This window comes from Pithys albifrons, chromosome 1, assembly GCF_047495875.1.
Source record: "Pithys albifrons albifrons isolate INPA30051 chromosome 1, PitAlb_v1, whole genome shotgun sequence".
Taxonomy (NCBI): Eukaryota; Metazoa; Chordata; class Aves; order Passeriformes; family Thamnophilidae; genus Pithys; species Pithys albifrons.
Genome location: NC_092458.1, coordinates 126208361 through 126230291, shown reverse-complemented (window position 1 = coordinate 126230291; position 21931 = coordinate 126208361). Strand labels below are relative to the sequence as shown.

The following is a 21931-nucleotide window of genomic DNA, read 5'->3' as shown; positions in this document are numbered from 1 at the left end:
ATGCTCCCACCCCTCATTAATGCTCTCACCTCTCATTAATGCTCTCACCTCTCATTAATGCTCTCACCTCTCATTAATGCTCTCACCTCTCATTAATGCTCTCAGCCCGCAGGGTGTAGACTCTGTCGATGTGGGAGATGTGGAAAATGGGCTCATCTCCAGAAGGGTCTGTGGGTAATTTGACCAGTACCTCGTTTAGAAAAATGGGCTGTAAAACATCAGGCAAAGCTCCAGTTGTGCTGCAGTGTCTGAGCAGGTGCTTTCAACACAGAGAACTCAAACAGGCTGATCTGCAGTGCCCCTGCCCCTCTGCCTCCCAGCCCTCCTCAGGATTGGTAACAAGATTTGAAATACTGACAATGACAGAGGTGGCTCCAGAGGCTGGAGACACTTCTCCTGGAGGAAGCAGCAGGGACAGCAATCCCTCCTTCCCCACAGAGAGCAGCAAACAGAGCTCTCCCCATCACTGCCTGACACAAGGCACCCTTTGTTCATAGAATCATAGAATGGATTGGGTTGGAAAAGACCTCCAAGATCAGCAAGTCCAACCCTTGATCCAACCCTACTGTGATCACCAGCCCAGGGCACAGAGTGCCACGGGCTGGTGATCACAGTGGGGTTGGATCAAGACATGGTGGATTCTCACAGTGGGGTTGGATCAAGACATGGTGGATTCTCACAGTGGGGTTGGATCAAGACATGGTGGATTCTCACAGTGGGGTTGGATCAAGACATGGTGGATTCTCACTCAGTGCCACATCCATTGGATTGGAAAAGCCCTCTGAGATCATCAAGTCCAACCCTTGGTCCAACTCCAGTCCCTTTACCAGATCATGGCACTCAGTGCCACGGCCAAGCTCAGCTGAAAAATCTCCAGGGATGGTGAATCCACCCCCTCTCTGGGCAGCCCATTCCAATCCCTGAGCACTCTCTCTGCAAAGAATTTCTCTCTGCTCTCCAGCTTCAATTTCCCCTGGCAGAGCTTGAGCCCATCGTGCCCCCTTGTCCTATTGCTGAGTGCCTGGGAGAAGAGACCAACCCCCACCTGGCCAGAACTTCCCTTCAGGCAGTTCCAGACAGTGCTGAGGTCACCTCTGAGCCTCCTCTTCTCCAGGCTGAACACCCCCAGCTCCCTCAGCCTCTCCCCACAGCACTTGTGCTCCAGTCCCTTCTCCAGCCTCGTTGCTCTTCTCAGTTGGGTTGGAAGGGACCTCTGAGATCATCAAGTCCAACCCTTGATCCAACCCTTGATCCAACCCTACTGTGATCACCAGCCCAGGGCACAGAGTGCCCTGGGCTGGTGATCACAGTGGGGTTGGATCAAGATGTGTTGGATTCTCACTCAGTGTCACATCCATTGGATTGGAAAAGCCCTCTGAGATCATCAAGTCCAACCCTTGGTCCAACTCCAGTCCCTTTACCAGATCATGGCACTCAGTGCCATGGCCAAGCTCAGCTGAAAAACCTCCAGGGATGGGGAATCCACCCCCTCTCTGGGCAGCCCATTCCAATCCCTGAGCACTCTCTCTGCAAAGGATTTTTTCCTGATTCAACCCCTTTGTTGAAGGGTTTTGTTCAAGCAAGACTTCAAAATTATGTTTTGTCATCTCACTAAAGCACACAGACTTCCTCCCCATCAGTCCCTGGAATGCCCAGCATATTCCAAAGCTTTCAGAGCTCCTCTCCAGGGCAGCCTTGCCCACACCCAGCAGGAGCTGCTGCTGCACACCTGGCCTGGCACCCCCTTTGCAGAGCAGTACTTACAGTTTTGTACATTTTGTACTGCAGGTTGGACTTGGGGCTGAACACCTTGTCAGTGCCCGAAGAGCCAAGGGGTTTTATGATCTGAGTGAGGAGGAGGAAGTCGTTGAACAGAAAACCATAGAGCTCCTTGTTGCTCTTGGCTTTATAGAGCTTCCCACTGTGCAGGAACTTGCGGGGGCCCAGGCAGTTTGTGACTGAGTTAAAGACGAGTTGCTGCGAAAAGTAGAAGAAGAACAACAACGCACTGTATAAAGTGTAACAATCGTGGTCCTCCTGGAAGAGACCAGACACAGGTTGGAGTCCTGGCGTCGGTTCTGAGCTGTGCCACAGGGGGAGGAGGTGCCCGGGCAGCACAAGCAGTGCAGGGCACACTGGGCTGTGTGAGGAGGGACTTTGGGCGGCCCCTCAGTCACAGCAGGGAGAAGCCAAAGCCCCTGTGCCCCCTCCCCACGCACATGCACCCCTGGGAGCTGAGCTGAGCCCACCAGGGCCAGCCCTGGAGCAGCAGCACTGCAGGCAGAGCCTCAGCCTCCTTAACAAGCTCTGCACTTGGGAATGGGGTTGGATTTACCCCTAGACATCCCAAAGGAACTCCAGGCAGCCACAACACCCCGAATTTGAGCTGCTGACACTGGAACTGGCAGAATCACAACCTCCCTGGGTGGGGGGTGTTGTTACAGTAAAATCAGAAGTGAGCAATTCAGACCTACAGAAAGCCCTGTGAGACTGAGCTGTCAGCCAGAGGCAGCAAAGAGCTCAGCTGCTGCTGGCTGGCAGGGAGGAGGCTGCTCCCTGGGAATTCACAGAGCAGGAATTCACAGGACTCTGCAGGTGCACGAAAACAGCCAGGGTGAAATAACACAAACATGGGACTTGTGAGAGATGGGTTTTAACCAACTGAAGTATCTAATGTGGTGGTGTGTAACTCTTTTAGCCAATAAGCTGTAGTTCTAACCCCATATAAACTGTGTGCTCTGTGTAACAAAATATCTTCACTATGAGTCTCACAGATTGGTGTGAAGTCCAGTTCCCCTGCTGTTTATTTTTGGTTTACTTTAGGGGCTGTCACACTTGAGCAGAGCCTGGCCCTTGCCTGAAGTGCCATTTGCAGGTTTATTTTCACCAGGGGATGGCACAGTCCTTACCACCCTCACTGACTGGGCAGCTGGATCTGGGGTGGCTCCTCTGACAGGTTGGAAACACCTCAGACAAATTGCTGGATTGCTCCTTCCACACATCTGAGGCTGCTGCTGCTGCTGGAATTACTGTGGCAACAACCAGCCAGAAGGTCTTTCAGGTTACAGATCTGCTGTTCCAGGGCCAGACACCACCCCCAGAGGATAAAAGCCCTTCCTTCAGACAGTGGGGGTCACACACTGGATGTGTCTTGCCCCTTCTGGCCTTGTCACACTCATCCTTCTCCCCAAACACTCAGATTTCCTGAGGTGAAATACAATTTTTTTCTAGTTAATAAACCACCCAGTGCATGTTACTTTTTTTTTACCTTCTAGAACTGAAAACTTGGTGCCTACTTTGAAAATCAAGTTGTGATCTGCCTGCCTCTGTTACCACCACCACCAATGAAGCCCCTCAAAACATCCCCCCTCCTTTCTCAGGACACAGAGGAACAATGTTTTCATTGTAGTTTCCAGTGAAACTGAGCACGTTGCCTTAAAAAATCGCATGGAATGGCAGGCTGGGATTCTCTCTAAAGTCTCCAGAGAGACCTGATCAGTATTGCTGAGTTCTCAAGCACACCCAAAGCTTTCCCACAGATCATCTGTGCTGGGGGGACTTTGAAGGCACTCCAGGATGGTCGGGAATGGCTTTGGGCTGGGACACAGCAGCTCCACAACCCCTGTGCTCTGTGCCAGTGGGAAGCTGTGGCTGCAAACTGCAGCTCTGCCCCTGGGACTGCCCAGAGCCAGGCAGGGCTGGGCACAGGGAGGGCAACAACACGAGCAGCAAAGGGGCCACGGGAGGAGCGAGCGGGAGGCAAAGACAGGTGGAAACGAAGCTGGCGAGCCTGGCTGGGTGCCCGCTGAGCCCCGGGTGCCGCAGAGCCCCGAGCGGGCCGGGGGTTCGTGTGGCAGTGCCCGCAGCCCCGGCCCGCAGTACCTCGGACAGCCCCTCGCACTGCACGTGCGCCTGGATCCACTCCAGCCGGTCCGAGTTCTCCTTCTCGCGCACGCCCTCGTTCACCTGCGAGCACAGCTCCTCCGCCTTGTCCAGCGCCTGCCGCAGGTGGCTGTGGTCGGGGTGGCTCTCGGGGGTGTTCTCCATGATCTGCGGGGGGCACAGCGTGGGGTCAGCCCGGCCCGGCCCCGCCGTGCCCGCCCTGCCGCCTGTGCCCATCGGAACACACCGACTGCTCCCAGCTCTGCTTCCTCCGCGGCAAATGTGAACAACAGGAGACAAACACAGTCTGGGAAGGGCTGGAAGGAATCCCTGCCTGCACAGCCTTTAAATCAGGAAGAGCTGCAGGGAATCCCTGCCTGCACTGGAAACAATCCCTCTCTGCACAGCCGTTGCATCAAGGGCTGGAAGGAATCCCTGGCTGCACTGGAAGGAATCCCTGCCTGCACAACCTTTAAATGAGGAGGAGCAGGAAGGAATCCCTGCCTGCACAGTCTTTGCATCAGGAGGAGCAGGAAGGAATCCATGCCTGCACAGCCTTTAAATCAGGAAGAGCTGGAAGGGATCCCTGCCTGCACAGCCTTTAAATCAGGAAAAGCTGCAAGGAATCCCTGGCTGCACTGGAGGGAATCCCTGCCTGCACAGCCTTTAAATCAGGAAGAGCTGGAAGGAATCCCTGCCTGCACTGGAGGGAATCCCTGCCTGCACAGCCTTTGCACCAGGTCACTGCTGACTGCTCTGGCACAAGGACACCCATTGCAGCCAAATACAGGAATATGGCCACAGATGTTTTGGGAGTATCTTAAATGCCAACATCCAGTTTGTAACCCTTTCCTAGGAAAGCCCTGGGCCAAGCTCAATGGCATTATCTGGGATGGTCAGTGTTAGGCAGCAAATCAGAGTTAGGAAAGGGTTGCAAGTTATCCAGCACTGTCAAAGGATGGGAACCTGCAGGAATTTGGCTTCCAGTCTTGCACAGTGTGTCATTTCCCAGCCTACAGGGAGGGAATGACACTGTGGAAAGAGCACAAATGGGTATCAGGCTGACTCCTGTAGGCAGGATCTGAAGGTTTCATTCAGCATTCACTGCCTGGTGGTTCTCTGGGTGCAAGTTCCACCTCTGCTTCCAGTGGGAACACCGAGTTTAGCTGGAGCCCAAGGAACTGCCCATTTTCTGCAGCTGCATCCCATACCACAGGAACCCCCCGTTCCCCAGATGTGCCCCAGTGCCAAGGCCTGGCACAGCTGGCACGGTGCCCTGAGCTGTGAGCAAAGCAGCCCCAACCCCCGCGGGCGCAGGACGTACGTTTTTAATGATTAGTGGGTATCTGGTTACCCGTTGCATAGGCTTTAGTAGGAAACTGGAGAGGGGCATCCCTTTGCAGCGAGGGTCCATGGCTAACCTCTGCAACGGGGAGAATTAACAGCTCGTTAGTCCTGCGCCTCACACCGGGAAAAGGAGAAAGGGAAGGGCAGGAAATGAGCACCAGCCCTCGGGTGAATCTGGGCTGGGAGCTCAGCACAGCACGGGGCGGGTCCCTGGGCTTTAACAACCCTCACCTGCCTTGCTGTGCCACAATCCCACAGTCCCAGGGCTGGCAGAGACACCCAGTGCCACCACCAGGATCAGCCCCAATCCATGTCCCCAAGGGCCACATCCAGACACCTCTGGGACACTCCTGGTTGTCTCTGCCAGGCCAGGCTGGACAGGGCTTGGAGCAGCCTGGGCTGGTGGGAGGTATCCCTGCCATGGCAGGGGTGGCACTGGGTGGGCTTTGGGGTCCCTCCCAACCCAAACCAGTCTGGGATTCTCCCTTTCTATGAATGAACTCACTGGTTTTATTCATTTCACACAGAACAAGGTGCAGAAGGTACCAAGTCCAGTCCAGCCCAAACCAACAAACCCCACCCAGGCCCCCATGAAGCCAGAAATTCAGGTCCCAGAGTTATCCAGGCTGGCAGAGACCCTCAGGACCATCCAGCACCACCAGCACCACCAGGATCAGCCCCAATCCATGTCCCCAAGGGCCACATCCAGCCCCGTCTGGGACACTCCAGACACAGTGACTGTCCCACCTCCCTGGGACACTCATTCCAAGGCCTGACTCCTGAAGGGAGAAGTTGTTCCTGATCTCTAATCTGAACATCCCTTGGTGCAACCTGAGGCCATTTCCTCTCCTCCTTTCACCTGGACAAGGCAGAGGAGCCCGACCCTTCCCTGGCTCCCCCCTCCTGGCAGGGATTGCAGAGCCAGAAGGTGCCCCCTGAGCCTCCTTTGCTCCAGCTCAGCCCCCCCAGCCCCCTCAGCTGCTGCTCCAGCCCCTGCCCAGCTCCCTGGGCACCCTCCAGCCCCAAGCGGGGCCCCCAATCCGACCCCCCCTCCAGGTGTGCCCTGGCCCAGCCACAGGACCAGCTCAGGGCACAACGCCCAGCCCGGCCCCGGCTCTGACCTTCACGAACTCCTTGAACTCGGGCACCTCGTCCGTTTTCTGCTGGATGAGGGCGGCCCCGTTGAGTTGGCAGCTGCAGAACCGGATGTAGGGCTGCATGTGGGGCAGCTGCGCCGTCAGGATGTCCCCCACCATCTTCACCGGCATCTTCTCCCCAGACATCTTCTTGCGTACCCGCAGCGCCCTGCGGGGTTGGGGGGCACGGCTCGGCCCGGGCACAGCACCCTCTGCTCAGCACCCTCTGCCCGGCCCGGCCACAGCACCCTCTGCTCAGCACCCTCTGCCCGGCCCGGCCACAGCACCCTCTGCTCAGCACCCTCTGCTCGGCCTGGCCACAGCACCCTCTGCTCGGCCCGGCCACAGCACCCTCTGCTCGGCCCGGCCACAGCACCCTCTGCTCAGCACCCTCTGCCCGGCCCGGCCACAGCACCCTCTGCTCGGCCCGGCCACAGCACCCTCTGCCCAGCCCCGGGCACAGCACCCTCTGCTCAGCACCCTCTGCCCGGCCCGGCCACAGCACCCTCTGCCCAGCCCCGGGCACAGCACCCTCTGCTCAGCACCCTCTGCCCGGCCCGGCCACAGCACCCTCTGCTCGGCCCGGGCACAGCACCCTCTGCCCAGCCCCGGGCACAGCACCCTCTGCTCAGCACCCTCTGCTCGGCCCGGCCACAGCACCCTCTGCTCAGCACCCTCTGCCCGGCCCGGCCACAGCACCCTCTGCTCAGCACCCTCTGCCCAACCCGGCACAGCACCCTCAGCATCCTCAGCCCCGGGCACAGCACCCTCTGCTCAGCACCCTCTGCTCAGCACCGGGCACAGCACCCTCTGCTCAGCACCCTCTGCTCAGCACCGGGCACAGCACCCTCTGCTCAGCACCCTCTGCTCGGCCCGGCCACAGCACCCTCAGCATCCTCAGCCACAGGCACAGCACCCTCACCATTCCCGGGCACAGCACCCTTAGCATCCTCAGCCCCAGGCACAGCACCCTCACCATTCCCGGGCACAGCACCCTCAGCATCCTCAGCCCCAGGCACAGCACCCTCTGCATCCTCAGCCATGGTTTAGAAAGAGGGTGACAGATGTGGGAGGGAGGGAGGGATAAAACATCCCTTTGAGCTCAAAGTGCCTCCAGGCTTCAGCCTGGTCTCCCGAGGAGAGCACCCTTGTGCCATGGGCCCTGGCACTGCCAGCACTTCTCAGCTTTTCAAGAATATTTTATGAAAAAAGGAGATATCAGAGAGTTATAAACTCCCTGTAAGTTCAGTGAAAATTGGCAGCTCAGCAGGGAAAAAACGACCTTGGTTAATCCTCTTGCTCATCAGGATGCAGGTTTAGCTCCATCCTCAGTTCCTCTGGCATGGACCAGGTGAGGAGCAGCCCCAGCACCCCCAGCACTCCCCGAGTGCTGCTGGAGCAGAGGGTGGGCTGGGGGGACCTGGAGCCACCAGGGCCATGGGGGATGATGAAGGGAAGGACAGGAGTTCCTCCTGGCTGTGAGCTGGTCCAGCATTCCAGCATTCTGCTGGAGCAGAGGGTGGGCTGGGAGGACCTGGAGCCACCAGGGGCCATGGGGGGTGAGGGGAGGGACAGGAGTTCCTCCTCTACTGGCTGTGAGCTGGTTCCAGCATTCCCTGGGTGCTGCTGGAGCAGAGGGTGGGCTGGGAGGACCTGAAGCCACCCAAGGTCATGGAGGATGATGAAGGGAAGGACAGGAGTGGGGCTGTGAGCTGGTTCCAGCATTCCCTGGGTGCTGCTGGAGCAGAGGATGGACTGGGAGGACCTGGAGCCACCCGAGGTCATGGAGGATGATGAAGGGAGGGACAGGAGTGGGGCTGTGAGCTGGTTCCAGCATTCCCTGGGTGCTGCTGGAGCAGAGGATGGACTGGGAGGACCTGGAACCACCCGAGGTCATGGAGGATGATGAAGGGAGGGACAGGAGTGGAGTCTCCTGGCTGTGAGCTGGGGCTGCAGCAGCTGCAGCCTTTGAAGGAAGGGTGGAGGGTCCTCTGGACACAAATGAGGGGGAACCAGGCCCTGGGGGTGCTGCTTCTCCCCAGGCAGCACATTCAGGTGCTCTAAACCTACACTAATTAAAGGCCATGCTAATTAATGGAATGCAATGACCAGCTTGGAACAAGGAAGGCAGAGGCTGCTGGGCCTTGGTTGACATTGCTGGATAATGGCCCTGGCACTGGGTGTGGGAGGGACAGAGCAGGGAAAAGTCTGTGCTTGGGCAGCCTTGGCAAACCCTCCTGTCCAGAGGAGAGCAGGATTTCCCTCTGGAGCCCCTGGACAAGAATAAAGGGAGGGCAAATATCAGCAAAGAACTGCTGGGTTTCCCCAACAAGTCACAGCAAACCGTTCATGGTTTGCTCTTCCCCACAGGGAGAAACTCGTGGCCCTTTGGGGTGGGATTTGTGTAGGTGGCAAAGATTCTCCTGCAGCTGAAAGGAGGCTCAGGGGAGAGGCCCAGGGTCCTGTCACTGCCCAGAGGGAGGGACACCCCCACTTACTTCAGTAGCTTTATATTGCACATAATCAGCTCCTTCCAATTAACAAAGATCATGGCCACTTCTTTCTCCGTGAGCAGCTCCGACTCCAGGAGTGGCTTCTGGAAGATCTGCAGGGTCAGAAGATGAAGCCCTTTAGAAGGATGAATGAAATCCAAGCACCTGAGGCTGATTTTGCTGATTTTTTTAGTGAGGAGGTGAGAAAACCTGCCCTGAGGGCAGTTTTGTGCCTCAGAGGGACAGAATTCCACCCTGCCCGTGTCCCTGGGAATGGGGGGACTGAGGGGACACCCCAGAGGTGAGAGGGCTCCAACTGGGGACACTCTGGGGTTGTGGTGCTGGTGGGGCCAATTCTCATCTGGATAATCTGTTTGAAACTTGGGAATTTTAGTGACAGGTGTGTAAAGGATCCCAGGATTTCTCTGATGATACAACTGGAAATTTGTTTTCCTTTGGACCCTCTTAGGGAAGTTCTGATTTCTCTCAGTGTCCCAGGTTTGCATGTCTTGACTTCAAACCAGGGCTTTGTTTCTCTGTCCAAAGAGTTGTCTGTGCTGAGGGCTCTGGGTGGGGGCCTCTGGGTGGGCAACTCAGGATGGGGGGGCTCAGGGGGGCTCAGGGTGGGGGGGCTCAGGGTGGGGGGGCTCAGGGTGGGCGACTCAGGATGGGAGGTTCAGGGGGCCTCTGGGTGGGGGCCTCTGGGTGGGGGGCTCAGGGTGGGGGGGGGCTCAGGGTGGGGGGGGCTCAGGGGGGGGGGGGTTCAGGGGGACTCAGGGTGGGGATGCTCAGGGTGGGCGACTCAGGATGGGAGGTTCAGGGGGGCTCAGGGTGGGGGGGCTCAGGGGGGCTCAGGGTGGGGGTCTCTGGGTGGGGGGGCTCAGGGTGGGGGGGGCTCAGGGTGGGGGCCTCTGGGTGGGAGGTTCAGGTTTGGGGGCTCAGGGTGGGGGCCTCTGGGTGGGAGGTTCAGGTTTGGGGGCTCAGGGTGGGGGGTCAGAATGAGGGGCTCAGACTGGGGGGCTCAGGAGGGGCTCAGAGTGAGGGGCTGAGGGTGGGGGGCTCAGAGTGGGGGTCTCAGAGTGGGGGCCTCGGGGGGGATGGCTCAGACTGGGGGCCTCGGGGAGGGGCGGGGGCTCAGACTGGGCTTAGGATGGCAGGTTCAGAGGGGGCTCAGAGTGAGTGGCTCAGGTTGGGAGGCCCAGGGGGGGTTGTGGGGGGGTCCCAGGGGGTCCCTCTGTGCCTCACCTCGGTGACCAGCTGCAGGTCAGTGACATAGTTCTCCTCGGTGACAATGAGCTCGTGGATGTAGCCCTGGCGCTTCCTCTCGGGGGGCGTCAGCATGTCCAGCAGGTGCAGGTCTGCACACCCTGAAACACAGCAGGGTCAGCCTGGATGCCCTGGGGACTGTCACAACAGCCAGAACTGTGACAGTCACAGCTCTGGAAACACAGCAGGGTCAGCCTGGATGCCCTGGGGGCTGTCACAACAGCCAGAACTGTGACAGTCACAGCTCTGGAACACAGCAGGGTCAGCCTGGATGCCCTGGGGGCTGTCACAACAGCCAGAACTGTGACAGTCACAGCTCTGCACACCCTGAAACACAGCAGGGTCAGCCTGGATGCCCTGGGGACTGTCACAACAGCCAGAACTGTGACAGTCACAGCTCTGCACACCCTGAAACACAGCAGGGTCAGCCTGGATGCCCTGGGGACTGTCACAACAGCCAGAACTGTGACAGTCACAGCTCTGCACCCCCTGCAAACACAGGATCCTGCTTTTACTGAGTGTCTGTCACAAACCCAGCTAGACCTGCAGCAGTCACAGCTCTGCACACCCTGAGAACAGAACAACATCCTGGACTTTACTGAGAGGCTCCTACAAACCCACCTAGAACTGTGACAGTCACAGCCCTGCAGCCCCTGCAAACACAGCAGGATCAGCCTGAATTCACTGATGGTCTTTACAAACCCAGCCAGAACTGCAGCACCCCCTGCAAACACAGGACCCTGGACTTTACTGAGGGTCTGTCACAAACCCAGCCAGACCTGCAGCAGTCCCAGCTCTGCACCCCCTGCAGACACAGCAGCCTCATTTTACTGAGGGTCTTGACAAACTGATCCAAACCTGTGGCAGTCACAGCAACACCTCATGAGGAGCAGGACCTGCAGCCCTTGCTGGGTGTGCCCAGGGAATGGCCCAGCCCAGCCCACCCTCTCAGTGGCCCAACCCACCCTCTCAGTGGCCCAACCCATTGTCTGAACAGCTGGTTTTAACTCAGGCCATCCCTCAGTGTGATCCTTCTCTGGTGGCCATGCTTTGATGCCCCTCTCAGAGCCACCTGCCCATTAAAGTGCCCCCCTCGGGCCACCTGCCCATTAAAGTGCCCCTCTCAGGGCCACCTGCCCATTACAGTGCCCCCCTCAGACCACCTGCCCATTGGCCACCTGCCCATTAAGTGCCTCCCAGAACCACCTGCCCATTACAGTGCCCCCCTCAGACCACCTGCCCATTGGCCACCTGCCCATTAAAGTGCCCCTCTCAGAGCCACCTGCCCATTAAAGTGTCCCCCCTGAGCCACCTGCCCATTACAGTGCCCACCCCCAGAACCACCTGCCCGTTCCCCCCTCCCCACCCCCTTGGCTCCTGTCACTCCTTGGAGCCCAAACCAACCCCAGGGCTGGCTGGGGATAAAGGGGGGCACAGACCCCTGTGGTGGGCACAGACCCCCCGAGGGACAGGGCAGGGGAGGGGAGGGGGCAGTGCCCTGGGCACTGGTGGCACTTTGGAGTGCCCTGGAACCCCCAGGTGGTGCAGCCTCAGAATTCCAGCTCCTCCTTTGTCCTTCTAATCAAGGCAAACCCACCCAGGAAGGGGCTGCAGAGCTCAGTTACCTCTTCCCACTTAAAATTAAATAAAAAAAATTAATTAAAATTGCTTTTAAATATCTGAAGGACTTGGGCAGCTCCCTTGGATTCCACCCCTTTCCAGGCCAGGCCAAAGGGGTTGGGTTTATTCTCTTTACATTTCAGGCTGTCCCCAAGATCTGCCTTGCACCAGTTTCATCCTCAATTGTTCAAATCCCCTCCTGTGCAGATGGAGAATTTTTGTATCAATTCCACAATCTCAAGTTTTATTTTCTATTCTGAATGAGGCAGAACATTTAATCCTTTTTTTTTTCCCTGTGGGCCATCAATTCTCAGCTGAGCTTAATTAAATTCCAAAGGTGTCTCCCACTCTTGACTATTTTTACAACTTTCCTGCACAAAACACATTTCAAAAAGGCAAAGGTGATTTCAAACAGGTGGAGAAGGTTTTGCTCTAAAACTCATCTCTTTTGACTATTTTTACCCCACCAAAATCCCCCAGTTTAATTCATTCCCTCAGCCCTCATCAAACTCTGGGTGAGTTCTGGGTATTCCCATGGAAAGAAATTTCCCTGCTGGAAACACCAAAGCTCAGACTCTCCTTCAGCTCTTTGCATATGAAGTTACTGTTTAGGGAGGATTTGCTGCATTTTCAGCTTCCTGAACGTAACTCAGGAGCTCAGGCTGACCCCCCAAAAGGTCCAGGAGTGTCCCATTATTTTCATGGAATATCCTCAACTCTGCTCCAAAATCTGCTCCTGACAAGGGAAGGGGGAATGGCTTAAAAAATAACAAAAAACTCCAAACTAAACCAAACAAACCCAGAAAGGAGACACAGAGAGGCCAGGCTGGATCCTCCCTGGGGCTGAGGGTGGGCAGGGACCAGACTGGGAACTGGGATCAGACTGGGAATTGGGGGGGGATCAGACTGGGGATTGGGATCAGACTGGGAATTGGGGAGGATCAGACTGGGAATTGGGGAGGGATCAGACTGGGAATTGGGGAGGGAACAGACTGGGAATTGGGATCAGACTGGGAATTGGGGAGGGATCAGACTGGGAATTGGGATCAGACTGGGAATTGGGATCAGACTGGGAATTGGGATCAGACTGGGAGTTGGGGAGGATCAGACTGGGAATTGGGAAGGGATCAGACTGGGAATTGGGGAGGGAACAGACTGGGAATTGGGATCAGACTGGGAATTGGGGAGGATCAGACTGGGAATTGGGATCAGACTGGGAATTGGGGAGGATCAGACTGGGAATTGGGATCAGACTGGGAATTGGGGAGGGATCAGACTGGGAATTGGGGAGGGAACAGACTGGGAATTGGGATCAGACTGGGAATTGGGGAGGATCAGACTGGAAGCAGATGTTGGTAACGACCCCTTGAGATCCAGGATGTCACAGCCCTTCCCAATTGCAACTCAATTTCCACCTGGCTTGGATAAAAAGCAGGTTTGGGGAATGATCCTTTCCATGCCAAGGACTCCAGTGCTGCCCCAGCAGCCCCTCCTGCCCACCCAAGGCTCTGCATTCCAGAGCCAGCTTTGCCCTCAGGCAGCTCAGGGGGCTCCCCATGCCCTGTTGGCTTCACTGGAAGTGACCCAAGTGTTAAATTATTTTTCTCCTTGGAATTTGCTGCCCAAGGGATGTGCTGGCCTTGGTTTGAAGGGGAGTTTCCAACCCCCAGCCTTTGAGGAGGTCTTGACATTCTGGACAATGGGATATCTCAGCATTCCTTTGGCAGCTGGGCTGTAAAGGGGCTGCTGAGCAGCACGTGGGCTCCTTCTGGACAGGGAATAGTTGGGAAAATGGCCCCAGTCCGAGGGGAATGTGCAGGAGAGACTTTCCTGATAAGGGATTTTCTTCCAGAGGTGCACAAATACAGAGATTTCTCTTGGTTTTGGATTAAAACCACTGAAATAAAACTGGGCTCCTTTCCAAGTGGGAATGTCAAAAGGATCATTTTTCATGGATGCCAAAGTACTTTTATGAACATCTGAATTCCACTGATCACAGAATCATGGAATGGACTGGGCTGGGAGGGACCCCAAAGCCCCCCCAGTGCCACCCCTGTCATGGCAGAGACCCCAAAGCCCCCCCAGTGCCACCCCTGCCATGGCAGGGACACCTCCCACCAGCCCAGGCTGCTCCAAGCCCTGTCCAGCCTGGCCTGGGACACTCCCAGGGATTCAGGGGCAGCCACAGCTGCTCTGGGAATTCTGTGCTACAATCAGAGTGAGGAAAGGCTGGGGAAGGACAGTTGGTAACTGGGAATCACCAGCACAGCCCCACCTGCCACACTCAACCAGCAGTGCCACCAGTCCTGGCTGTGCCCTCCCATCCCACAGTTCTGCACCCTGAGGGAGGCCAGAAATGGAAAAAAAACAATTCCAGACCTCATCTCTGAGTTAAAGATGCTGTTCCTCTTCCTTACAACATCAGCCCTGCAAATCTGGGACTCCCAAGCCTGAGAACAACAAAGATGCTGCTTTTTGGGCAGAAGGTCCTGCTGTGGAACCCACAGGTCCAACCTCATGGGCACAACTTGGGATTCCTTTTCCTGCCTCACAGGACCATTGAGGCTGAGCCTCCTTTTCTCCAGCTGAGCTCCCCCAGCCCCTCCTGGCAGGGATTGCAGAGCCAGAAGGTGCCCCCTGAGCCTCCTTTCCTCCAGCTCAGCCCCCCCAGCTCCCTCAGCTGCTGCTCCAGCCCCTGCCCAGCTCCCTGGGCACCCTCCAGCCCCTCAGTGCCCCTTCCCTGAGGGCCAGAACTGGGCACAGCCCTCCAGGTGGGGCATCTCCAGTGCTGTTATTTCAGCTAAAACACTTCACCCTTCACTTTTCCTATCCCCTGGTGTCAGATGCAACCACCAATTCCCTGTAAATCCTGTGGGATGGACCCTCCTCTGGGAGACCCCCCAGCTCCTGCTGGGGACACTCTGGGGGCAGCAGAGCCCTCCAGCTGCAGCCCCTGCCCTGCCCAGCCCCTCTCACAGCTGGTGCCAAGGACTGCAGCCCTTTGGACTGTGCCACCAGCCCAGCCTGCCCAGGGCAGAGCACAGACCTTTCCTCTGAGTGCTTGGAAGGACCTGGAAACCAGTCTGGGATGTTCCACTCACAAAATATTAGGATTGAGTGGTGGAATCCCCCTCTGCTGAGTGCTCAGGAGCCACGGATGTGGCACTCAGGGATGTGGCACTCAGGGATGTGTTTGAGGTGAAGGTGGTGGGGGTTGATGGTGGGACCTGATGGCATCCTAAAGGTCTGTTCCAACCTCAGTGATTCCAGGATTCCATGTTTCTACTGATCCCTTTCCAGAGCCTCCCTGGGGAGAATAAAACCCAACGTATGAGGGGAGGGCTCAGAACTGGAAATGAGCAGAGCTGGGTAAGTCCTGCACTGGGGATCTGCTCTCCAGGCCACTTCCAACCCCCCTCTGATCATGCCAGCCCTTCCTCAACCATCCTCTGACCGTGCCAGCCCTTCTGAACCTCTCTCTGATCATGCCAGCCCTTCCTCAACCTCCCTCTGGCCATGCCAGCCCTTCCTCAACCATCCTCTGACCGTGCCAGCCCTTCTGAATCTCCCTCTGATCATGCCAGCCCTTCCTCATCCTCCCTCTGGCCATGCCAGCCCTTCCTCATCCTCCCTCTGGCCATGCCAGCCCTGCCCCAGCACCCTCAGAGGGGAACAGCCCTGAGGGCAGCCCCAGTGCCAGGGCAGGGATGGCCCTCCATGGGGATAACAGGGCTGGGCAGGGTCCTCACCTGGAGTCAGGAATGGGGGAGCCAAATGCAGAATTCCAAAAGTTCAAACTTTTTCTCAAACAGTGTTTCAATATTTTCCCTCCCCTGGGCAAACCTCCAGCCCTCACCCAGAGCAGGGGCAGCTCCATCTCTGAGCCCTGAGAGCAGGGCCAGGCCCAGGGCATGGCTGGGGCTGTGCCAGGGCAGGGGCAGGTGGGATCTCAGCCAAAGGCTCTTCCCCCAGAGGGTGGTGGGCACTGCCCAGGCTCCCCAGGGCAGTGGGCACGGCCCCGAGGCTGCCAGAGCTGCAGGAGCCTTTGGGCAATGGGACAGGGCCAAGGACAGGGATAGGGAGAGGGACAGGGATAGGGAGAGGGACAAGGACAAGGCCAGGGCCAGGGCCAGGGCTAGGGCCAGGGCTAGGGACAAGGACAGGGATAGGGACAAGGACAGGGATAGGGACAGGGATAGGGATAGGGACAGGGATGGGGAAAGGGATGCGGACAAGGACAGGGATGGGGACAAGGACAGGGATAGGGACAAGGACAGGGACAGGGATAGGGACAGGGACAGGGACAGGGATAGGGATAGGGACAGGGACGAGGACAGGGAATGGCCAGTGACATGGACAGGGAAAGGGGCAGGGAAAGGGACAAGGACAGGGCCAGGGCCAGGGGGTTGTTGGGGTGTCCCCAGCACTCTGTTCACACCTCAAGAGCACTTTGTTGTTTCATTTGTGTCAATTCAACCAGTTGAGTAACACCTGAGCCCCCTGACCCTGAATTTGGGGCAGTGCAATGAAGGTAAAACAAGCCCTTGTTGTCACCAGGACCCTGCCCAGGAGCTGCTGCTGAACAAGAACTGCCCGGGCCAGTCAGCACAGCCCCAGAAAGTGCTTCAGAACCAGAGAACAAACCCAGAATTACAGTTAGTTTGGTGATGGTAATTAAAGGTGTGCAGTGAACTCCTGGGGACACAAAGTGATGCCACTGAAGCTCCAAAAGAATGAAGGTTTAAATAAAAGTGATCCCAAATATAAAGCAAAATGTTCTTGACAAACCAACATTTGAGTTGTTTTGGACACACTTCAAGTACTGAGCCCTTGGGCTGAGCTCACCCTGCACCTTCTGCCCCCAAACACAGGAGGGCTGGCACAGAACCAGCAGCACAGGACTCCTGAGCTGGGCAGGATCTGTGCCATGCAGGAGGGCTGGCACAGAACCAGCAGCACAGGACTCCTGAGCTGGGCAGGATCTGTGCCATGCACAAAGCCTGGCACAGAACCAGCAGCACAGGACTCCTGAGCTGGGCAGGATCTGTGCCATGCACAAAGCCTGGCACAGAACCAGCAGCACAGGACTCCTGAGCTGGGCAGGATCTGTGCCATGCAGGAGGGCTGGCACAGAACCAGCAGCACAGGACTCCTGAGCTGGGCAGGATCTGTGCCATACACAAAGCCTGGCACAGAACCAGCAGCACAGGACTCCTGAGCTGGGCAGGATCTGTGCCATGCAGGAAGGCTGGCACAGAACCAGCAGCACAGGACTCCTGAGCTGGGCAGGATCTGTGCCATGCAGGAAGGCTGGCACAGAACCAGCAGCACAGGACTCCTGAGCTGGGCAGGATCTGTGCCATGCAGGAAGGCTGGCACAGAACCAGCAGCACAGGACTCCTGAGCTGGGCAGGATCTGTGCCATGCAGGAGGGCTGGCACAGAACCAGCAGCACAGGACTCCTGAGCTGGGCAGGATCTGTGCCATACACAAAGCCTGGCACAGAACCAGCAGCACAGGACTCCTGAGCTGGGCAGGATCTGTGCCATGCAGGAGGGCTGGCACAGAACCAGCAGCACAGGACTCCTGAGCTGGGCAGGATCTGTGCCATGCACAAAGCCTGGCACAGAATCAGCAGCACAGGACTCCTGAGCTGGGCAGGATCTGTGCCATGCAGGAAGGCTGGCACAGAACCAGCAGCACAGGACTCCTGAGCTGGGCAGGATCTGTGCCATGCACAACGCCTGGCACAGAACCAGCAGCACAGGACTCCTGAGCTGGGCAGGATCTATGCCATGCAGGAAGGCTGGCACAGAACCAGCAGCACAGGACTCCTGAGCTGGGCAGGATCTGTGCCATGCAGGAAGGCTGGCACAGAACCAGCAGCACAGGACTCCTGAGCTGGGCAGGACCCACCAGGATCACCCCGTGCCACCCCCAGCCCTGCCCAGGACACCCCAACAACCCCAGCACGAGCAGGGGGGTTGCAGGTACTGCTCAACCTGCTCAGTTATGCTGCAATAACACTCAAAGCATCCAGACAAGGGTGGCTGGGAAGGGCAAAGGGCTCCAGGCTGTGCTGGTGGCAACTCCAGCCACACTCAGGGTGACCTCGGGCTGAGCAACGAGACAACAAACACGTGTGGGTCTCTCTTTTATACCAAGGATTTAATTCTCTATACATGGAACTAATTTTAAAGGCTGTATTACAGTTGTTAAAGCTGCAGGTTTTTATATATTTATATAATTTACATTCATAGTGATGAAATACTGAAGTGCAATTGAGGGAGGAGCTTCACTTGTCCTTTGCACCGAGGACGGGTCGGGAGGAAGGCTGGGAAGGGCTGGGAAGGGCTGGGAATGCTGCCAGAGGAATTCAGGCTAAAGGACACACAGAACCAGGGCAGGACTAAATGGGGAGCATTAGTAGAAGGGCTACATTGTGCTTGAGGCGTTGGGGGAGAGCACTGACAGCACCAGGAACTCCAGGAGGAACCAACAGGGGTGGCTACGGCACATCTACAGCGACTCCACTGAAAGCTCCTTGGAATATTAATTGGTATAAATTCCACAGTCTAGTTTAAAAAAATGTAAACATTGGAAATTAATTGCAGGGAGATAGTTCTATACATTCTTTCTTGTCAGGAAAACCACTGGTTGGAAGGGCAAAAAGCAAACCCAGGTCCAAGGGGAGGGCCAGGAGGGTCCTGCTGCCCCCCCGGGGCAGTGGTGGCACCACCAAGGGGCACCCAGACCCCCCCAGGGCTCTGGCACTGCTGCAGCCACAGGAGTGTGCAAAATAAAGTGAACAGACTGGCAGGACACTGTGCAGAGGCTCCTCCTCTCCAGGGACATGGCCCAGCTCACCCAGAGCCCTGGCACACCCAGCACAGCCCTGGCACGGGCACTGCCACCCACTGAGCTCCTGCTGCTCTTTGCCATTGGGGAAAAAACCAAGGAAATAACAGAAAAAAAAAAGACATATTGACAACACTGGACAAGTGAACAATAAAAAAGAAAGGTACATAAAATCTGCAATGTGTGGACATTTGGAACAAGTTTAACAGCACATGCAGCATTCCTTGATAGTGGGTCTTTTTGCACAACCAAAATTGCAACGAGGAAAATGTCATTGATACTTTTCCTTCCAAAGGCTAAAATAGATCTTTAAAAAATAATTTGTTTAAAACTACCCAAAGCACCTGTGCAAAGGTGGAAACATTAGTTTGGTAACTCTGAAAGCCACAAAAGGACCCACTATCCTCTGATTGATTTTGTTTATTTGTTTTATTATTTTTTGTGTGGTTTTTTTTTTGGAATAATTGATTTTGCATCTATGTGCAGGTCATGAACTCAACCACTTCGACTCCATGCAACTAATGGCAATGAGGTAAGACTGCTGGGCAGTGTGTTCTTCTACTCAGAAGGCAGATGATGATCATGCTGGAGCCACATGATCAGGGTGATCCCATCATCCCTCTGGGCAGTGCTATGGGATAGTGGGTCTCTTTGAGCACTTTCAAGCCTGAGTGGGGGATGGACAACAAATGATTCCTAGAAAAAGGAGGAAAACAACACATAAGCAAAACAAAACAATGAGCAAATCCAAGCAGGGGAGATGAGCTGGGCATGGTGAGGGCATGGAGCGAACGGAGGGGGCACATGCAGGGCTGGAACTGAAACTCAAACACACAACGGGGGCTGGAGCTGCTGAGGAGGGGCCTCAAAGAGACTCAGGCAGGGGCACAGCTGGAGCCACAGCTGGAGCCACAGCTGGACCTAGAGCTGGAGCCACAGCTGGAGCCACAGCTGGACCTAGAGCTGGAGCCACAGCTGGACCTAGAGCTGGAGCCACAGCTGGAGCCACAGCTGCAAACACAGCTGGAGGCACTGCTGGAGCCACAGCTGGACTCAGAGCTGCACTCACAGCTGGACCCAGAGCTGAAACTACAGCTGGAGGCACAGCTAGACCCAAAGCTGGACCCACAGCTGCACCCAGAGCTGGACCTATAGCTAGAGACACAGCTGGACCCACAGCTGCACCCACATCTAAAGCCATAGCTGGACCCACAGCTGGAAGCACAGCTGGAGGCACAGCTGGAGGCACATCTAAAGCCACTGCCAGACCCACAGCTGGAGACACAGCTGGACCCACAGCTGGACCCACAGTAGAGCCACAGCCGGAGACACAGCTGGAGCAACAATGCTGCATGTGGACCCACAGCTGGAGGCACAGCTGGAGCAACAATGCTGCATGTGGACCCACAGCCAGAGCCACAGCTGGAGGCACAGCTGGAGGCACAGCTGGAGCAGCAATGCTGCATGTGGCCCCACAGCTGCCCCCAGTGCTGCCCGTGCCCCGCAGGGCACTGCCCGTACTCACACTGCTGGCTGGGGTCGCTGTCCGTGGTCAGCTTGACGTAGTTGGCTGGGAAGAGCCCCACGTGCCCGTTGGCCTCGCCCTTCCACCAGTCCGGGTCGTCCCTGCTCAGCACCGTGATCAGCTGCCCCTTGCTGAACGCCAGCTCGTCGTCGTTCTGCGCCGCGTAGTCGTACATGCCGATCACCTGGCACACTGCGGGGCATGGGGCGCTGGGCTGGGCTGGGCTGGGCTGGGCCAGGGCACCCAGCAACCCCCTGGCCCTGCCCAGGGCACCCAGCAACCCCCTGGGACAGCCCAGGGCACCCAGCAACCCCCTGGGACAGCCCAGGGCACCCAGCAACCTGCTGGCCCAGCCCAGGACACCCCAACAACCCCCTGGCCCTGCCCAGGGCAACCAGCAACCCCCTGGGACAGCCCAGGGCAACCAGCAACCCCCTGGCCCTGCCCAGGGCAACCAGCAACCCCCCGGCCCTGCCCAGGGCAACCAGCAACCCCCTGGGACAGCCCAGGGCAACCAACAACCCCCTGGGACAGCCCAGGGCACCCAGCAACCCCCTGGCCCTGCCCAGGGCAACCAGCAGCCCCCTGGCCCTGCCCGGGGCAACCAGCAACCCACTGGCCCAGCCCAGGGCAGCCCAATAACCACCCTGAGACAGCTCAGAACACCCATCAACCCCCTGGCCCTATCACGCAGGGCAGCTATGCCAGGGCAGAGCCTGCCCAGGGCATCCCAATGACCACCTTGGGACAGCCCAGGGCACCCCAACAATCCCCCCTGACCCTGTCTCCTGCAGCTCTGGCAGCCTCAGGGCTGTGCCCACTGCGCTGGGGAGTCTGGGCAGTGCCCACCACCCTCTGGGGGAAGAGCCTTTGGCTGAGATCCCACCTGCCCCTGCCCAAGGGCATAACTCCCCCCCATGGCTCAGGACAGCCCTGGGCCCCCTCAGTGCCCTCCTGCCCCTCTCCTGTGCCATCCTGGGGCTCAGCACAGCCCTCTCCAAACTGAGTCCAGGGGATTTGAAGATCCCAAGAGTTTCATGGAATCCCAGAGGGGTTTGGCTTGAAGGGACCCCAAAGCCCACCCAGTGCCACCCCTGCCATGGGCAGGGACACCTCCCACCAGCCCAGGCTGCTCCAAGAACCTGGCCTGGAACTTTCCACCAGAAGTGGCTGATGGACAGGAAAATCTGGGCAACATTTGCAATTCCAGTCCATGTAGCTCCAGAATCCAAGAGAAAGCCAGTGGGGATGGCCTTGTAGACCCACTGGGGTGTTTGGAACTCAGAAATCCCTGCAAAGCTGAGGAACAAGAAGCCTCCCAGGCCCTCCCAGCTGCTCCTGCCCCATTCCAAGGGGCACTTCCCTCAGCTCTCTGAGCTCCAGCACTGCACTCACAGAAATATTTCCTCTCTGTCCCTCTGTTTTCTCTTGCCAAGCCATGAAGCTGCTGGGACTGTCCCACCACACACAAGAGTTCTGTTCCTGAGCCTTTCTGGCAGGTTCTCCCTAAAATTGCTTTTATTTTCACTCCTGTGCTCACCCAGCAACTTATTTCCATCTGTCAAAAAGTTTCTCTCTTTTTTTTTAATGATGATTTATTACTCAAGATTTCCATGTCCTGCAGGGAACAGGGAATTAAATTAATTCCTTCAGGGAATTAAAAAAGGGTTAAAAACTTCCCTCTGTAAAATTCCCCATGTGGGAGAAGCCTCAGCCTGTCCCACCTGACACCATTCCAGGAATTGCCTTGGAAAGGTTTGTGTCTCAGTGCTGACCTTCCACTTTAACCCCAAACTGATGAAGGT

At 56.9% G+C, this 21931-nt stretch overlaps 1 protein-coding gene across 1 annotated transcript in view; it reads right to left on the bottom strand.

The window, feature by feature from the left end:
• ITSN1 (intersectin 1) overlaps positions 1–21931 on the bottom strand; it is a 104801-nt gene that overhangs the window by 7405 nt on the left and 75465 nt on the right. Inside the window, 8 exon segments of the mRNA XM_071567519.1 lie at positions 87–208; positions 1765–1977; positions 3883–4050; positions 5207–5305; positions 6351–6534; positions 8864–8970; positions 10103–10224; positions 20127–20318. Coding sequence (XP_071423620.1) covers positions 87–208; positions 1765–1977; positions 3883–4050; positions 5207–5305; positions 6351–6534; positions 8864–8970; positions 10103–10224; positions 20127–20318 — 1207 coding nt within the window.